This window comes from Monodon monoceros, unplaced genomic scaffold, assembly GCF_005190385.1.
Source record: "Monodon monoceros isolate NGI ecotype Baffin Bay Population unplaced genomic scaffold, NGI_Narwhal_1 Super_Scaffold_18, whole genome shotgun sequence".
NCBI lineage: Eukaryota > Metazoa > Chordata > Mammalia > Artiodactyla > Monodontidae > Monodon > Monodon monoceros.
In genome coordinates, this window is record NW_021703774.1 from 164,996,716 (window position 1) to 165,017,019 (window position 20,304).

General features: G+C 38.8%; 1 protein-coding gene across 7 annotated transcripts in view; it reads left to right on the plus strand.

Moving 5' to 3' along the window:
- The window catches only part of EIF4G3 (eukaryotic translation initiation factor 4 gamma 3), a 367,450-nt gene that overhangs the window by 228,394 nt on the left and 118,752 nt on the right, over positions 1 to 20,304 (plus strand). For 5 of the 7 annotated variants that reach the window (XM_029228369.1, XM_029228364.1, XM_029228365.1 and 2 more), the window contains 2 exons: positions 3,604 to 3,712; positions 10,069 to 10,908. In XM_029228369.1, the coding sequence (XP_029084202.1) occupies positions 3,604 to 3,712; positions 10,069 to 10,908 (949 nt within the window). The remainder of the gene's footprint in view (positions 1 to 3,603; positions 3,713 to 10,068; positions 10,909 to 20,304) is intronic. The other 2 variants (XM_029228362.1, XM_029228367.1) reach the window with 1 other exon arrangement.

The window sequence follows — 20,304 nt, forward strand, 5'->3', positions numbered from 1 at the left end:
CCCCCCCCCCCCACACACATACCTCTCCAGGAGACTGCCCAAGACCAGCAAGTAGGTCTGGCCCAGGCTCCTATCAAGTTACTGCTTTTGACCTGGGTCCCAGTGCGCATCAGATTTTGTGTGCACCCTTTTAAGAGTGAAGTTTCTTTTGCCCTCTGTCCTGTGGGGCTTCTGAAATTAAGCCGCTCTGGCCTTCAAAGCCACATGCTTGGGGGTTTCATCTTCCCGGTGCAGGACCCCTGGACTGGGGAGTTGGACATGGGTCTCAGAACTCTCACTCCTACGGGAAATCCTTTGCAATATAACTATTCTCCAGTTTTGTGGGTTGCCCACCCAGGGGTATGGGATTTGATTATATCACGAGTCTGCCCCTCCTACCCGTCTTGTTTTAGTTCCTTCTTTATGGCTTTAGTTTTAGAAAATCTTTTCTGGTAGGTTCCAGTCTTTTTCATTGATGGTCGTTTTGAAGACAGTTGTGATTTTGGCGTGCTCATGAGTGAGATAACTGAGTCTTTCTACTCTGCCATCTTGGCTGCTCTCGAGAATTGAATTTTAAATTGTACAAAGAATATTAAAGACAATCCAGATTTTGTTGCCTCGTTTTATCTGTTGGTACTCTATTTAAAAAAAATTAATTCTTCCAGTGGGCCCACATCTACCAGTATCCCTTCAGGCCAGTATTTCAAATTTAATATGTAAATCTTCAACAGAGTAGATTCTCAAGTAGAGTTCACAAAGGAAATTCACTTCTTGGGTACTATCAAGTATCTGATATCTTGCCATTCTTTAAATAAGCTTCCTTAACATTGTATTTGAAAAGTGAGAATTTTTTTTCTTCTGCCAATCAGAGCTTTGATCTTGAAAAATTTGATGTGGGGAGGGAATTTAGCATTGACATAAATTATGAATTGTTGAAACAATGTGATGTTGCCAAATAAACCCTAACCTTTTAACCTCACTTCCTTAGCATCTTTGTTGAATTATTTTATGTTTTGATATCAATTGCCCTTCCAGTCTGATTTTCATAAATTTTAACTCCTACCAATAGTGAAAGTGACTGAAGTGCAGTGATTTGAAATTCATTAAATATATTCTCAACAGGGTTGATCATGTCACCTGAGAAGAGATGAAATTAGAGGTTAGCTAAAATTTGAGATTATCCTAAATTAAAATTAATCTGAAACAAAATTAAAGTATTGATGTATGTTGTATGTTAGTATGTTATTTTCTTGGTCCTATCAGAGGCTTAGAGAATGTTAAAGCTGAAAGGCACTGTAGGATCTTTAGTTCCTTTTCAGTTTACAGCTAAGGATTACCTTTGTGTGGTTTTTTTTTTTTTTTTTTTTTTTTTGGCTGTGCCATGTGGCATGTGGGATCTTAGTTCCCCGACCAGGGATCGAACCTGCACCCCCTGCATTGGAAGTGTGGAGTCTTAACCACTGGACTGCCAGGGAGGTCCCCAGCTGAGGAAATTGAGTACTTTCCTAGCATTCCGTGGCTATATAACTAAGTACTAGATACTTGGATTTGGAACTATGAGTTAACCAACATGTTATCTCACTCCTTTCTTATAAATCTTTATACATAACATCTTCCTAGGGCTTTGTTGTTGGAAAAATGCCTGTGCAGTTGTCTTTTTAATATGATTGAAGGTATTTTAATCTTAGATTGAAAAACTCTCTGATCTATACAGATTTATAGGTATCAGCAGTCTTTTACTGTCTTAAAACTCCCACCATAACCATGTATGTGATTTATTTTGGTGACCTACTTTCAGCAGTTACCCTTTCTCATTGGTTATTAATTTCCCTAACTATTAGAGTAGTTAATATTTTCTTTCTTTCTGGTAAAGGACACAATTTACAGATCTTTTTTTCCTGGGTTATGTGGATAACTATTTAATAAATATTAAAGAGTATAGACTCTTTCCTTTGTTCTAGAGCTGTTTTCAACCATTGAATTGAACTGAGTCCCTACAGTCATCCCTCAGTATCCACAGAAGATTGGTTCCAGGACCCACGGATAGCAAAATCCGTGGATATTTAAGTCTTTTAGGTATTAATGGCTAGTACAATCGGGTCTGTGTATCTGCGGTTCACACATCTGCGGGTATAGAGGGGTGACTGTTATTTTCACTTACACCTGGGAACCCTTCCTAGTTTTTGAATTTTAATAATAGAATTTTTTCCCACTGAAGCTACGGATTCAGAGTAGAGTAATCATGGTAGTACTATCCATTTGACAGTGATTCAAAGTGAAAATAGAAACTCTTTCATTTTTTACATATGGAAATATAATTTTAGTGGTCTTCATTTAGAAGTTTTTGTGGAATATGAGTACTTTCATGGTCTATAATGAATAGGTGAGATAATACTATTTTTCCCATTTTTATCTGTTATTTTATTCATTACATATAGTCCTATATAAATTGTATGTTGTACATTGTGAAAAGCATTGTTAGTTAAATGACATACGGTAAATGATAGGTGTTTAACTCATATATTTCATTTTATATTCCTACTATATGTGAGACTTACTGACTCGAAAATATTTTTCATTAACTCCCATTTTTGAGTGGCCCTGTCTACCCCCAATTTCCCCATCCCCTCCAAAAAAAAAAATCAGAATTGTGCAGGGAGCTCTGCTCTGATAGCACTGATAGAATTCAATGTAGACGATTATAGCTATCAAAAAATTGACCTTAGATCTCCGAGGAGAGACACTGCTTTGTTGTGTGGCTTTTGTGTAACCCTCAAATCCAGAACAAATACCTAACTGGAATGTGATGCAGATTGAATGTTCTTGTTCTTTCTTGTGTAATTCTTTTTCCCTCTAAGTTGAACAATGCCTGCAATTTTTTTCAACCTACTCTGCTAGGATTTTGATGAGCATTTTTTATTCCATATACTGGCTGATTGAAAAGGATAGTTTTCTCTTAGCTCTGAAAAGCCAGATACTTTACTCAGATTTCAGACTCTGAAAAGATATCATCCTTGACCCAGAATCTAAAGACATTTTAAGGTGAAAGTTTCTTTAAAGGCTTTCCAAGTTGCATTTCACCTGAGTGGTTATATGGACAAATGGTAAGAATCACCTTTCAGTATTGTTTTCTTGAATCAGTAACTGGTTTTAAAACCCATCATGTTTTGTTTGTCCTCTTTTTGACTGATGAACTACTTTGCTAGGTAATTTATAAATGAAGTTGACCAAGTCCCTTTGGTCTTGACTGGGAGGATGCTAAATTCTCTCTCAGATGTGGCATAACTATTAGATTGAAAGTCTGTCCTTAGAAGGAACACTGGAGAATGCATTGTACTAATGATTGTTGTGCTGTCTTCTCTTGCTGTGGTTAATATTAATCATCTCTTTTCCTTCCCCTTTCCTGCTGCCTCTTTTCCTTTTCTTCCTTGTCTTCCCATGTACTTTTTGAATTTATTATACTGGCCTATATATTTTTTCCTTGCTTTCTGTTTTTTGTTGTTTTTTTTTTTAATTTTGTGATCTCCTGCCCTACTTTGTCTTCCCCACTTGCCTTGGGTTCCATGTTGCTAGTTTTTATGTTCGCACGCTCATTATCACCCTTTTTTGTACTTCAAATCCCAGCAGCTGCCCAGCCAGGTCCCTGAGCACAGCCCTGTGGTTTATGGGACTGTGGAGAGCGCTCATCTTGCTGCCAGCACCCCTGTCACTGCAGCTAGCGACCAGAAGCAAGGTTTGTGTGTGACTATTTTCCTCCCTCTTACCTTTAGTCTCTTTCTTTCTTTTTTTTTTTTAAATTAATTGCATTGCCCTCAGCATTTAGGAATAAAAGTAAAACATGAGGATTATTTAGATACCCACTTTTAAACAAAGCTTTGAGATGGAAAATCAGTGTTCTACCTCTAAGAAAGTAAAGTAGGTATGATTAGTAAAAATTTTTCCTACATTTTATTAATGCCTCACTGTCAATGTATATTTATAGGTAAAAGCTTACCTGCCTTAAACTGTTTCTTTTGGAACAAGCTTGGGGAAAATAAATCGATGTATATATTGCTTTATAAGAACAACAGTTTTGTTTATAAGTTCAACATGTTCGTGTGTATCTTGCTATTTTTAAAAACATAAAATGTTTCTTCTTACAAGTTTGGCTTCTGTAGCCTCAGTTGGGGACAGTACTGAGTTCAGATCCTGAATCCATCAAGCACTATTTGGTCTTGATGAGTCATTATGTTTTATATCTTAATTTCTTCACTTACAGAATGGAATGAAGAATACCTGCCTCACAGAGTTGTAGTGGGGACATGCCAAGCATTTGAAAAGCACTTAGTAAATTATAGCCGTTATTATTTTGCAGGAATCATACTAAGGTCTGTACTGTTGACCTTGAACATGAAGTACCAAATGTTTGGTGAAATAAGTACACATTACTGCTTCTTGGATTATAAATAGGAAACTTTAAGGGAAATCTCATGCCAGAAAGTGGGTTATCACAGTCTCTCTTTCCTGCCTAGTTGGATTTAAGTTGACCTTGGCTAAAATTGGGAGATAATTCATTAGACACAGAAGGAAGCAAGTTAGTTTGTTCATGTTTCTGATTTCATTCTAAGAATGAATAGAAGTCATATGTGTTTTCTGTTTTCTTGAATTATTTATTCCTCCAAACCCCTTAATATTCCATAGCTGATGTATACTTTCTGTACTTTCTAAAAATTATTCTTTAAAAAGCATTGGGGGTCTTCCCTGGTGGCGCAGTGGTTGGGAGTCCGCCTGCCGATGCAGGGGACACAAGGTTCGCGCCCCGGTCCGGGAAGATTCCACACGCCGCCGCGGAGCGGCTGGGCCGTGAGCCATGGCCGCTGAGCCTGCGCGTCCTGAGCCTGTGCTCCGCAACGGGAGAGGCCCGCGTACCGCAAAAAAAAAAAAAGCATTGGGAATTGGCACACAGTCAAAGTGGAGGTATTTAGTGGCATTGTTTTTTCACTGGATTGCAGGATGATAACACAAACTTCTAATGTGTGGTTTCAGTGTTTCCTCACGGCATGCAAAGATAACATGGTGTTCTTTCCCTTTAGTATTCAGGAGCCTAGTAGACTTGAACAGAGACAAGTCCTAAATTTTGTTTTATGAAATAGTTTTAAACCACAAGATAGGTAATAAATCCTAAACTGGCATGCTTCTAAAAGTTTGCAGTGTCAAATACTTCTTTCAGCAATGTTCAGAGTTAGAGACTCATAAACGCTTAAAGTTAAATTTTTTAATATTAAAGCCATTTACCATGCAGGAGTGCAGTTCGTAGGTATTGTGGAAGGCTACTTCCTACCACCAATGATCAAGCAATTTTGAGTCAAAATTCAGAATATTTTCAATCTGAGTGGAGAATGTTCAGGGTATTCCCTTCAAAATGTCATTACTTTTGCACAGTTATAATCCTTTTGCTAGTTAGAATTGTGCTAAACATACTAAATAATTACCATGCAGAGAGGCCTTAAAATATATCCTTTACGCTGACTTTCTCTAGCTGGGCTACAATACAAGGAATTCATAACATATCTTGATGGTGATAGCTCTGAACTAAGATTTTTGGATTAGGTAGATACCTGCATCTTACCATATTTAGGCCTTGATTTGCAGAAGGAGGAATGTAGAATTCTTTGTTTCCTCTCAGTTTTTTATGCTTGGTGGAAATTTGAATAATAAAATCAACATTTCAGATTGATGTTTGATATAGATATGAGTGAATTGGAAAATGTTCGACGTTACCTTGATGAAAAGAAAAACTTCTGTTTTAAGTATATTTCATAGAGCTTATAGTAACTTTTTGGAACTACTGCTGTCTTCCTCTAGTACCAGCTGTTCTCCAGAAAACTCAGTAATTCTAATCTTCTGTTTCTAATTCTATCCATAGCTTGTCAATATATAGAATAGTTTTCAGAGTAGTTTTCTTTTTTAAACTAAATATATGTAATTCAAATAAAATTAGAAAGGGTTCATCATTTTTCAGATAATTTTTTAACAGTTAAGAAAGTTTTTAAAAATTTCTTCTTAACTGTAGATTCATTTTGAAATTAAAGTAGGATACAAAAATGCACTGTTTTAAAATATTGTTATATTACCCCCAGAAACAATAGATTCTGCATTCTGCAGTCAGATTGGTTTTTCTCTCTTGATGGAAATATCATTACGGAGGGTTTGTACTGGGATCCCACTTTAGCCCCAAAGTCTCCCACTAGCTTGATTCACCTAAATACTTCTTTTTCCATAAACCCCCCTTTTCCCCTCTGAATTGGAAGAATTTAGGATTTGAGATCATTTTTAGGTTCTTGAATTGGAAGAATTTAGCATCTGAAATCAGTTTTAGATTCTAGTTATATGACCTTGGACCTGTGACTTAATTTCTAAAACCCTCAGTTTCCCCCTCTGTAAAATAGGAACGTATAATAGTTTTTATCCCTTTGGTGATTGTAAGGATTAAAGGACACTATGTATATATGGTATTTGACCCATTTCCTGGTACATATTAAGTGCTTAATAAATGTTAGCTGCCATAATTAAGTGTCTGATTTTCTCAGTTTTTGATGTGAACAGCTGGAATAGTTACATGAAGACCAAGTTTCCAGACAAGTATGCCATTTCCCATTTGTTTTGGTACTTGATAAAAACCCAAGGAAGACCTCAACTTGACTTGTAGAAAGACCGTTGAATGAATTAAAGTCTTCAGTTGGTGTGATAGTCTAGAGACACAGCTTAAATGATTGTTTGATGTTTGAAAAAATGCATTCAGCTCAGTGTATTGAGGATATGGTATGTATAATTAAATACAAATAAAAGTTATTTGAGCCTTAGTCTTAGTGCGTTTTGAAGGCTCTTGATGTAGAGTTAGGTATTCAACGAATGGTATTCTGTTGTAATTCAACCAGTTGTACCAGTGTAGCTCAACTGGGGCTCTTTTGGAATTTAGGACAGGACTATTCTCTGTCAAATGAGACTGTCCCTCAAATTGCAGCATGCTTAGCATTCTTGGTCTCTCCCCATTAAATGATAGCAACACCGTTTCGGTCATGTGTGGCTCCTGACAACCAAAGGGCGCCCATCTAGGAGCTTGGTTCCACCACTCTATGAGAATAAAAGGGAGCAGTTTTTTCTTTCTTATAAATTTGACATTCATTATAGAAACTGTGGTTAAACAGAAAGAAAAATTATCTCTTATCTCATTATCCAGAGCCATTGTTAATAACCTGTATGTAATTCTAGACTTCCCTATATGCATCTATGTTAGTATTCTGTATTTTTTTTGTTACCAGTAGGTTTATGCTCCACGTGCAATTTTTGTGCCCTGCTTTTTAGAAAAACATGTCTTTTATTATAAACAACTTTTTATATAATTAAATACTCTTTTAAAAGCTTATTTCAAATGATTGCAGTAATTACCATTATATGCCCCGACCATTATTTCTTTAATAAGTCCCTCATTGTTAGACATTTAGTTTATTTTTCTATTATAATTTTAGTTTATAATATAAATATTTAGTTTATCTTTCTATTATAAATATTGTTGCTTTAAATATTCTAGACCTGTCTTTCCTCTTCAGTGTTTATTTCCTTAGAAAAAATTCTTAAAGGTGAAATTCCTGCAAATTCCTAAAAATGGCCAAATGGTATAAACATTTTGAATGCAGTATATTAGATTTCAAACTATCATGGCTCTGAAAAACATCCTCTTAATAGTAAAAGTTCTTAGAGAAATAAAATCAGTGTTCTTTATTTAGATCTACTCTATTATACCTTTCAGCTTTCTGTAGTAAAAGTTTAATGAATTAATTAAAGGACTTATTTCAAAATAAGGAGCTCTCAAAATAATTAAATTTTTTTTGTTTCTAATTTTCTTTATTAATGTTAGCTACTTCTCAAGAGTATATAGAAGTTTCAGTCATAGGTCTGCTTTTGTTTGATATTTTTAGTATCAGAAATTTTATTTCCCAAAATTAATAATTGAATTGACATACTCTTATTAGATTGTTAATGTGAGATTTACTATTTTCTACTGTTTAATTCATCTAGGTTTCATTCAGTGGTCATAAAGGGTAACATCCTTTTTTAAAAAATTAATTTATTAATTAATTTATTGGTTGCATTGTGTCTTCGTTGCTGAGCACGGGCTTTCTCTAGTTGCGGCGAGAGGGGGCTACTCTTCATTGCGGTGCGCGGGCTTCTCATTGAGGTGGCTTCTCTTGTTGCGGAGCACGGGTTCTAGGTGCACAGGCTTCAGTAGTTGCAGCACGTGGGCTCAGTAGTTGCGGCACGCAGGCCCTAGAGTGGGTGGGCTTCAGTAGTTGCGGCGTGTGGTCTCAGTAGTTGTGGCGCACAGAGTTAGTTGCTCTGCGGCATATGGGATCTTCCCGGTCCAGGGATCGAACTCGTTTCCGCCGCATTGACAGGCAGATTCTTAACCGCTGCGCCACCAGGGAAGTCCCAAAGGGTAATACTCTGATGTACTTTTTAATAGTGGTATCTTATAATCTGGGTTACCCATGTACCAGTTACTCTGGTGGAGTTGGAAAGTATTTTCATCAGAGATATTTTAATAAATACGTATTTATTTTATATATATCACATATATGTAATAAATATAATAGATGTATTTCTTTGAACGTTTTTGTCTCTTGCCCTGCCTGGCAACTTAGTCTGAAATATTTGGCATTCAGAGCCTATTGATCTTATTTCTCCACTACAGTAAATAGGCAGAGTTAAAGAAACACTGGCCTCTAAGCCCATCAATTAAAGTGAATTTTAAGGCCAGTAAAAGTAGTTGCGGTGAATGAATTAGCCTTTAACAGCTTAATTTTACCATCTGTTTATCTGATCAACGAGCATATTTTCTTTGACAGACTTACTTAACTAAAAGTTATTGTAAACACTCAATTTCACTTATGCATAAAGATTTCTGGCAGAGAAAGTAAAGTCCCTTTCAGTTTAGATTGTCTTTCAGCAGTGCTTAAAATTTTTGTTTGCATTTGATGAACATGCTCATGAGTAGCTGTTTTTCCACTGGAGCCTGTTTATTCCACTAAGGAAACACAAGGCTGTAAACCAGTCTAATCTCCTTTGGTTTCATCTTCCCAGGCATGAATCATGTATCAGTTTACCTGGAATTTTAAAATATAGAAATTTTCATGAGTTAGCTTTCCTTTCATTTTTCTGGTTTATTATGATTATCAGTTTATTAACCTTTATTATGATTATCAATTTATCTCTCTCACTCTTGCTGTCATTCTTTTTCTATCTATATACAGATGCACATTTTCTGTATTATTTTAATATATATTGTTTATTTTTAATTGGACTTGATTATCTGAATATTAACGTTGGTTTCTCCTTAAAGAATTTTTTTTTTTTTACAACTGAAGATACAAGATAAATTTCCATTTTTATTCCTTAACATTATTTCTAGTTATATGCCTCTTTTAAGAAATGAAAGTTAATTTCTAAATGAATTTTTATGTTCAGGAACTTGATTTCACTGATAATAAACTTCATTGATAATAAATGACACCATGATAGTTTTTATTGAAACAGTTTTTTTATACAGGTAATACATGTTCTTTATAAAAATCCCCCAAATGCAGAAATATATAGAATAAAAAATAATATCTGTATCTAATAATTTAATCTCCAGTTATTTTCCCCTGAACTGTCCTGTCCTGTCTCTATAGTGTATCCTTGGTAGAAAAATTTTCTACAGATGAAGGCTTTCTCTACCTTAAAGAAAAGCCCCATTCCCATCCCGAGAATGTTTTAGTTACAGGTTTGATTAGATTTTCCCTTTGTGTTCTTGACATAGTCATTTGGTGAATTAATTCCTTCTCTTACTTCAAAATAAACTTTATATATGTATTGGAGGTTAAGTAGTAGTGGAAAATAGAGAAGAAAATACGACAATGTTTTTGGAGTGGCAAAATAAGTAATATTTTGATCTGTCTTCTGCTGCCCATGTTTTAGAGTAAGAGATTAAAAGAATTACCCTAAAATAATACAATACAACCTCTGATCCAAAAATTATTCCTAAATGTCTTTCATTTTTTTCTTTCCCAGAAGAGAAGCCAAAACCAGATCCAGTGTTAAAGACTCCTTCCCCAGTCCTTAGGCTAGCCCTTAGTGGAGACAAGAAAGAACAAGCAGGCCAGACATCTGAGGTTACTGCAGTAGAAGCCATACCAGAGCTTACTCTGCCTCCATCACCTACCACTATTTCTCCACTTGCTCGAAGTACAGTTGCTTCCCCCACCTCTGCTGCTCTTAGTAGCCAGCCAGTATTCACCACTGCTGCTGCTGACAGATGTGAACTCTCCTCCTCAAAAGAAGACACAGTTCCTGTACCCAGCCCCACGTCTTGCACAGAAGCATCAGATCCTTCACCAACAGATGAAACTGATGATGATATATGCAAGAAATCTTGTGGTGTAGCGCCTGATGGTGCTCCGCTGATTTCTAGTACTAACCTAATCAATGAAATGAATGGAGTTAGTGAAAAGTTACCAGCCACGGAAAGCAGTGTGGAAATAGTAAAACAGGAGGTGCTGCCATTGACTCTTGAATTGGAGATTCTGGAAAATCCCCCAGAAGAAATGAAAGTGGAGAGTGTTGCAACTCCTATCACCCCTTCCATAGTTCCCTCCTTTTCTCCGTCTCCTCCAACTCCTCCAGCTTCTCCTCCTCCCACACCAGTCATTGTTCCTGCTGCTGCCTCTAACGTTAGCACTGCTAGTGGTCCCACCGCAGTTCAGAGAGTCTTCGAAGAGGACGAGAGCGTAAGAACTTGCCTTAATGAAGATGCAAAAGAGATTCAGAACAAAATAGAGGTAGAAGCAGATGGGCAAACAGAAGAGATTATGGATTCTCAGAACTTAAGTTCAAGAAAGAGCCCAGTCCCAGGTAAGCTTTTCTGTTATTAATTATATTTTGCTTGTTGAACGTGAAAAAGAAGCAGTGTTTGAGTTATTTTTTTTTACTTTTTTTTTTTTTTTTTTTTTGCGGTACGTGGGCCTCTCACTGTTGTGGCCTCTCCCGTTGCGGAGCACAGGCTCCGGACGCACAGGCTCAGCGGCCGTGGCTCACGGGCCCAGCTGCTCTGTGGCATGTGGGATCTTCCCGGACCAGGGCACGAACCCGTGTTCCCTGCATCGGCAGGCGGACTCTCAACCACTGCGCCACCAGGGAAGCCTGAGTAATTTTTTAATTGGCTACTTTCCTTGACTTCCAGAAACATCAGATGAATGCTGTAATTCCTAGTCTGATTTCTTCATTGGTGTGTTTATGTTTTAGTGCATCCAGCAAAGAGTTACTCTATTGTCTAAAAATGCAAATGAAATTTCAAATATACAAAATGCCTCCAAGGTATATGTCACCATACACGTGTTTTTTGTTTTTGCCTCCTTCATATGAATCGCTTCCTCCGTGGTTAATTCCGTTGCTTTGGGGCTGGAAACCAGTCAAAACCAGCATGGTCTATAGTCCCTAATACTGTCTTCTCGGAATCTTAAAGCCTAATCAATCCTAAACTTAAAAGAATTCCTCTATGCAAGACCTCTTCTTTAATCTTGGGTTAAGGAAAATAGCAATCAGAATGTCAAAGGTTTATAACTAGTTCTGAAAAATAAAAGTACCCTCTCTGATTAACTCACAGATAGGTTTAATGCTCTTCCGCTTTTTCTTTTTAAAGTTCCATTTTTCCTGAAATATTAATTTTATCATTATTACTTTATCATTAAGATTGTCAAAGTATTATATTCTTCTGAATTCAAAATTATTTCTTTTTAATGTAGCATCACCTGGAATCTTGGATCTAACCATTAGGTTTTTATAATATTAATCAAAAGTTATCTGAGGCTTATCAACTATTCTTACGTCAGTAGTCCATAAGAATATGGCTTTTAACAAGTCAGCATAGGGCTTCCCTGGTGGCGCAGTGGTTGAGAGTCCACCTGCCGATGCAGGGGACACGGGTTCGTGCCCCGGTCTGGGAGGATCCCACATGCCGCGGAGCGGCTGGGCCCGTGAGCCACGGCCGCTGAGCCTGCGCGTCCGGAGCCTGTGCTCCGCAACGGGAGAGGCCGCAGTGGTGAGAGGCCCGTGTACTGAAAAAAACAAGTCAGCATAGCCCATCATCTGAAACATTGCCCTACACTGCATAATTTGCTCTCTGTGTACCTGTCAAGTTGAGTTATACAATTTGACAAATGACTGCTCCCCCAGCAGTTGATCTAGATATGTACTGGAGATGTTTTAGTCACCCACATCCCCAATATTTATTGCCTACTGTGACCTGTCTAATTGAGAAACTTGGCAAATCAAAAAACCTGATCTCTACCTTTAAGATGTGGTTTTCCCACCCAGCTCAGTTCTCGAGGTAATTTCCTCATGAAGGTCTCTGAGAGGTGTCTGGTTCTTTGGAACTGTAGAACACCTAGTTCCACAGTAAACCAGAACAGAAAAGCAAACAATGCTAGGCAGTTGGGACTGGGAGAAATTTATCATAAATATTTATAAATCGCCTGTTTCCTCAATAGACGGGCCTCTGTAAGCATTAGTATGCTGCAGAAGCATAGTGCCTTCACTGTTAGGAACTTCCTCCTTGGTGGGGTGATGACCTGGGGCTTTTTTGTAACTCTTTGAAAAAACAATCTTACTTTTGGTGTGGCTGTAGGTGAATGCCCTTCCAAAGAACACTTGTTTGATGGAGAATAGTAATTTATTTGACCCTTCCTTTTTTCCCTTCATTTACCTGCCTGTGAGTTGTCATTCAACAGTTAGTGATGTGGTAGTTCCAAAAACAGGAGAAGCTATTGAAGAAAAATGTTTTGAAAAAAACATCCAAACAAATAATAGAAAGAATAGCAGGCATAGGGAATACAGTCAAAGATACAGACCATATCTCAGAACTGAAATCAGTATAAAGCAAAGTTCTGCACTGAAATCCCACTTCTACTCATCCCTGACATTCATTCATTCTTTCAAGCAGTTTGTCACTTAGGTGGCCTGATATTGCAAGACAGCTCCCAGGGATAAATGGACAAACAGAATTTGGGGTTAAGTTGTCTTCATACCATGGTACATTTTTTTCAAAATGCAAATACTCTTGGAGTTAGTAATATAAGTCACCAGCACCTTAGTAAAAGAATATAGATTATTCAGCAGTAAACCAGAAGATAGCTAAAAGAAAGAACTGTCTTTTGCCATGATTAGGGATGAGGTAGAGGTTAGTGATGTCAGGAAGGAAAGTGTCTTGGCATTTTTCTAGTTTCATGATTTTTTTAACCTATGAATGTGTTCTAAAGGAACTAGAAGTTCTGTAACTTCCCTTTATATCTTACACTCTTCAAAATTCAAAGTAAATGAACCTCAAGAACCCATGCACCTCTATCATTTTTTAAATTGTAAGCCTTACCAGAAGCATTCCTGGCCCTCTGATTTCAGTGTTAATATTTTTTAATGTTATTGCTACAAAAGTTAACTATGAAAATTAACTCATCATCATTCTTTTAGATAATATCGACCTGAAATTGTCATATGCTTAATGACTCCCGTCTTCTTTGCACTTATTTAGCGTACCTTGTTTACTTTGAGAGGATATTAAAATTGTAACAGTTTGGTTTGGATATCAGTCTTTTGTTGTTGACTTTTGAGAATAGTTCTTACTGTCTCTGCCTGAGGATGAAACACTTTAAAGCTGGCTTCAGAAACCATTTGCTTTTCACAGGTGTGATGCATAGAAATAGGCAGTAGCTTGTATAGAGGTACTTGTTTAAAGCAGTAAAGTCAGACTTAGGGTGTATGATCCCTTCTCTTACTTCTGCTAGAAAACATTTTCTTGCCACTATTCTAGATCATATTTCTGACTGGAGCAAATTGCAGCAATTCTGGATGCTTAGGGGTTGAAGGGCAAACCCTATAAAACGAGAATTGTGTCTTCAGGGTACTCTGAAAAGCCTCAGAGATGGGCCAGACTTTTGATTCATATGATCACTTCAATAATTAAATGTGCAAAAATCTGTATTAATTGATTTCTTTTTAAAAATATTTATTTATTTTGGGCTGCGTTGGGTCTTAGTTGCGGCATGCGGGATCTTTTGTTACAGCGCACGGGCTTCTCTGTCTCTAGTTGTGGCACGTGGGCTCTCTCACTGAGGTGCGTGGGCTTAGTTGCCCTGCGGCATGTGGGATCTTAGTTCCCCGACCAGGGATCTAACCCGCGTCCCCTGCATTGGAAGGTGGTTTCTTTACCACTGGACCATCAGGGAAGTCCCTGTATTAATTGATTTCTTGAAGTCCTAGGAATTTTTATTATGGTTTCGTTATACTTGGTGGGGAAGAAGAGAGAATTTCAGAACTTGTGGAAAAACGTTCCCTGCTCAGCATTCAGGAATTCATTTTGTGCAAATTTCATGAGTGTATATACTGTGTGACATGCATGCTGTGTAACGTGAACTTTTCCACTTTTAAAAATAATAGTGGGCTTCCCTGGTGGCGCGGTGGTTGAGAGTCCGCCTGCCGATGCAGGGGACACGGGTTCGTGCCCCGGTCCGGGAAGATCCCACATGCCGCAGAGGGGCTGGGCCCGTGAGCCACGGCCGCTGAGCCTGTGCATCCGGAGCCTGTGCTCCGCAACGGGAGAGGCCACAGCAGTGAGAGGCCCGCATACTGCAAAAAAAAAAAAAAGTGATTTTTTTCTTTATCTTTTACGTTCATTATCTGTTTTGATATAAAACTATTATTTGAAATTCTTCTGGCAGAGGGAGGATTCTAATCTTTCTGTTTGTCTTCTCAGGCTTGGCTCATGGCTTCTTTGTATATTTTATAAATTTGTTTTATGAACTTATCTTCAGCTAAACTTTCCCGGATGTGGATTGAGGGCAGCTCCTCTCAAAGCATGTCTTAGGCAAAACATTAGCTGGAACTTAATCTGAGTTTAATGTCCTAAACGAACTCTCTTACCGCACACAAAGTAAACGCATTCCCTGTGTATACTAATTTTCAGGATGACAGCAGGCTCTCTACACCTAGTTGAAACCAAACATCCTTCCTTGTCATCACTCTATGTTGGTTCACTGGTTTGTTTTGGTCTGTGTACTGTTTTAGCTTCCTTTTCACTGAGACTGTCACTCTGTTAGGAGTCTCAGGGATTTTTATAAGAATCTCAGTTCCAAGTCCTTGCTTTTGTAGGGATCCAAGATCTTGTATGTCCCACGTGGATGTTCAGATGTAAACTCCTTGGTTATAGAGACTGGCAACAGCCTCCCATATCCCCAGTGTTTTAGTGGTAGCAGCAGCTGGCCTGGTTTGTGTGGCTTCCAAGTGTTTGCCTAATATTTCTTGTAGGCTCAGCTAAGGTTGAAGGATGGTTTTCAGTTTCTGTAGGCTGCAAGATGAGACATTTATTTCTCAAATGGAGATATGATCGTATGTTTCAAGAGTTGTTAATAAAATTCTGATTCATACAGCCAACCGAGTTGCTGTTATCGCTTTTTTTTATACAGGTTTTTATTAGCTATCAGTTTTACACATACTAATATATATATGTCAATACCAATCTCCCAACGCATCCCACCACCACTGCCCTCCCTGCTTTCCCCCTTGGTGTCCATACGTTTGTTCTCTACATCTGTGTCTCTATTTCTGCCTTGCAGACTGGTTCATCTGTACCATATTTCTAGGTTCCACATATACGTGTTAATATACAATATTTCTTTTTCTTTCTGACTTACTTTACTCTGTATGATAGTCTCTACGTCCATCCACATCTCTACAAATGACCCAATTTCGTTCCTTTTTTATGGCTGAGTAATATTCCATTGTACATACGTGCCACATCTTCTTTATCCATTCATCTGTCGATGGGCATTTAGGTTGCTTCCGTGACCTGGCTATTGTAAATAGTGCTGCAATGAACATTGGGGTGCATGTGTCTTTTTGAATCATGCTTTTCTCAGGGTATATGTCCAGTAGTGGGATTGCTGGGTCATATGGTGATTCTATTTTTGTTTTTGTTTTTGTTTTTGTTTTTTTCGGTACGTGGGCCTCTCACTGTCGTGGCCTCTCCCATTGCAGAGCACAGGCTGCAGAGGCGCAGGCTCAGCGGCCATGGCTCACGGGCCCAGCCGCTCCGCGGCATGTGGGATCTTCCCGGACCAGGGCATGAACCCGTGTCCCCTGCATCGGCAGGCGGACTCTCAACCACTGCGCCACCAGGGAAGCCCTGGTGATTCTATTTTTAGTTTTTTAAGGAACCTCCATACTGTTCTCCATAGTGGCTATATCAATTTACATTTCCATGTACAGTACAAGAGGGTTGGTTCCCTTTTCTCCACACCCTCTCCAGCATTTGTTTGTAGATTTTCTGGTGATGCCCATTCTGACTGGTGTGAGGTGATACCTCACTGTAGTGTTGATTTGCATTTCTCTAATAATTAGTGCTGTTGAGCGGCTTTTCATGTGCTTCTTGGCCATCTGTGTGTCTTCTTTGGAGAAATGTCTATTTAGGTATTTTGCCCATTTTTGGATTGGGTTGTTTGTTTTTTTAATATTGAGCTGCATGAGCTGTTTATATATTTTGGAGATTAATCCTTTGTCAGTTGCTTCATTTGCAGATATTTTCTCCCATTCTGAGGGTTGCCTTTCCATCTTGTTTATAGTTTCCTTTGCTGTGCAAAAGCTTTGAAGTTTCATTAGGTCCCATTTGCTTAGTTTTGTTTTTATTTCCATTACTCTAGGAGGTAGGTCAAGAAAGATCTTGCTGTGATTTATGTCAAAGAGTGTTCTTCCTATGTTTTCCTGTAGGAGTTTTATAGTGTCTGGTCTTACATTTAGGTTTTAATCCATCTTGAGTTTATTTTTCTGTATGGTGTTAGGAAGTGTTCTAATTTCATTCTTTTACATGTAGCTGTCCAGTTTTCCCAGCAACGCTTATTGAAGAGACTGTCTTTTCTCCATTGTATCTCCTTGCCTCCTTTGTCATAGATTAGTTGACCATAGGTGCATGGGTTTATCTCTGGCCTTTCTGTCCTGTTGCATTGATCTGTATTTCTGTTTTTTGTGCCAGTATCATGTTGTCTTGATTACTGTAGTTTTGTGGTATAGTCTGAAGTCAGGGAGCCTGATTCCTCCAGCTCCGTTTTTCTTTCTCAGGATTGCTTTGGCTATTGGGGGTCTTTTGTGTTTCCATACAAATTGTAAAATTTTTTGTTCTAGTTCTGTGAAAAATGCCACTGGTAGTTTGATAGGGATTGCATTGAATCTGTAGATTGCTTTGGGTAGTAGAGTCATTTTCACAACGTTGATTCTTCCAATCCAAGAACATGGTATATCTGTCCATCTGTTGGTATCATCTTTAATTTCTTTCATCAGTGTCTTACAGTTTTCTGCATACAGGTCTTTTGCCTCCTTAGGTAGGTTTATTCCTAGGTATTTTATGCTTTTTGTTGCAGTGGTGAATGGGATTTTTTCCCTTAATTCCTCTTTCTGATCTTTTGTTGTTTGTGTATAGGAATGCAAGAGATTTCTGTGCATCCTGCAACTTTACCAAATTCATTGATGAGCTCTAGTAGTTTAATGGTGGCGTCTTTAGGGTTCTCTCTGTATAGTATCATGTCATCTGCAAACAGTGACAGTTTCACTTCTTTTCCAGTTTGTATTCCTTTTTTGTGTGTGTGTGTTTTGTTTTTTTTTTTGGGGGGGGGGTACACGGGCCTCTCACTGCTGCGGCCCCTCCCGCTGCGGAGCACAGGCTCCGGACGCGCAGGCCCAGCGGCCATGGCTCACGGGCCCAGCCGCTCCGCGGCACGTGGGATCCTCCCGGACCGGGGCACGAACCCATGCCCCCTGCATCGGCAGGCGGACTCCCAACCACTGCGCCACCAGGGAAGCCCCTGTATTCCTTTTATTTCTTTTTCTTCTCTGATTGCCATGGCTAGGACTTCCAAGACTATGTTGAATAATGGTGGTGAGAGTGGACATCCTTGTCTCGTTCCTGATCTTAGAGGAAATGCTTTCAGTTTTTCACCATGGAGAATGATGTTTGCTGTGGGTCTGTCATATATGGCCTTTATTATGTTGAGGTAGGTTTCTGGAGAGTTTTTATCATAAATATGTGTTGAATTTTGTCAGAAGCTTTTTCTGCATCTATTGAGATGATCATGTGGTTTTTATTCTTCAATTTGTTAATATGGTGTATCACAATTATTTGCATATATTGAAGAATCCTTGCATCCCTGGGATAAATCCCACTTCATCATGGTGTATGATCCTTTTAAAGTGTTGTTGGATTCTGTTTGCTAGTATTTTGTTGAGGATCTTTGCATCTATATTCATCAGTGATTTTGGTCTGTAATTTTCTTTTTTTGTAGTATCTTTGTCTGGTTTTAGTATCAGGGTGATGGTGGCCTCGTAGAATGAGTTTGGGAGTGTTCCTCCCCCTGCAGTTTTTTGGAAGAGTTTGAGAAGGATGGGTGTTAGCTCTTCTCTAAATGATTGATAGAATTCGCCTGTGAAGCCCTCTGCTCCTGACTTTTGTTTGTTGGAAGATTTTTAATCACAGTTTCAATTTCATTACTTGTGATTGGTCTCTTCATATTTTCTGTTTCTTCCTGGTTCAGTCTTGGAAGGTTATACCTTTCTAAGAATTTGTCCATTTCTTCCAGGTTGTCCAATTTATGGGCATAGAGTTGCTTGTAGTAGTCTCTTAGGGTGTTTTGTATTTCTGCAGTGTCTGTTGTAACTTCTCCTTTTTCATTTCTAATTTTATTTATTTATTTTTTTGTGGTACACGGGCCTCTCACTGTTGTGGCCTCTCCTGTTGAGGAGCACAGTCTCCGGACATGCAGGCTCAGCGGCCATGGCTCACGGGCTCTGCCGCTCCGCAGCATATGGGATCTTCCCGGACCGGGGCACGAACCCGCGTCCCCTGCATCGGCAGGCGGACTCTCAACCACTGCGCCACCAGGGAAGTCCATTTCTAATTTTATTGATTTGAGTCCTCTCCCTCTTTTTCTTGGTGAGTCTAGCTAAAGGTTTATCAATTTTGTTTATCTTCTCAAAGAACCAGGTTTAGTTTTATTGATCTTTGCTATTGTTTTCTTTGTTTCTATTTCATTTACTTCTGCTCTGATCTTTATGATTTCTTTCCTTCTGCTGACTTTGGGTTTTGTTTGTTCTTCTTTCTCTAGTTCCTTTAGCTGTAAGGTTAGATTGTTTATTTGAGATTTTTCTTGTTTCTTGGGGAGGCTTGTATTGCTATAAACTTCCCTCTTTAGAACTACTTTTGCTATATCCCATGAGTTTTGGATCGTTGTGTTTTCATTGTTTTCATTTAATCCGTTTGTCTGCTGATGGGTGGGGCTGAGTTCCCTCCCTGTTGGTTGTTTGGCCTGAGGCTGCAGGCTCTTTGGTGGGGCTAATGGCAGACTCTGGGAGGGCTCATGCCAAAGAGTACTTCCCAGAACTTCTGCTGCCAGTGTTCTTGTCTCCATTGTGAGCCACAGCCTCCCCCCTCTCCCCGCCTTTGCAGGAGACCCCCCAACAGTAGCAGGCAGGTCTGGTTCAGTCTCCTATCGGGTCACTGCTTCTTCCCCCTGGTTCCTGATGCACACACTACTTTGTGTGTGCCCTCCAAGAGTGGAGTCTCTGTTTCGCCCATTCCTGTCGAAGTCCTGCAGTCAAACCCCGCTAGCCTTCAAAGTTTGTTTCTCTGGGAATTCCTCCTCCCCTTGTCGGACCCCCAGGTTGGGAAGCCTGACATGGGGCTCAGAACCTTCACTCCAGTAGCTGGACTTCTGTGGTGTAATTGTTCTCCAGTTTGTGAATCACCCACCCAGTGGTTATGCGATTTGATTTTATTGTGATTTTCCTCCTCGTACCATCTCATTGCGGCTTCTCCTTTGTCTTTGGATGTGGGGTATCTTTTTTGGTGAGTTCCAGTGTCTTCCTGTTGATGACTGTTCAGCTGTTAGTTGTGATTCTGGTGCTCTCGCAAGAGGGTGTGAGCGCACGTCCTTCTACTCTGCCATCTTGAACCAGTCTCCATGTTCTCACTTTTGATTTACTTCAGTATAAAAGAAACATACTTTAATTCAGGAAAATTATTTTAATAATAATCCTTGATTTATTCTCACTTGTGAATATTGAAAAGAGATAAAACATAAGTAAGCAGAAAATAAAAGAAATAAAAGCCTTTCAGTTTGTGTAAACTAACCTGAAAAAGACTCATGTTTAAAACCATAACCTGAAGGCCCACATCAATAATAAGGAATTTGAAATTTATTCTTGCCTTTGCTTGAC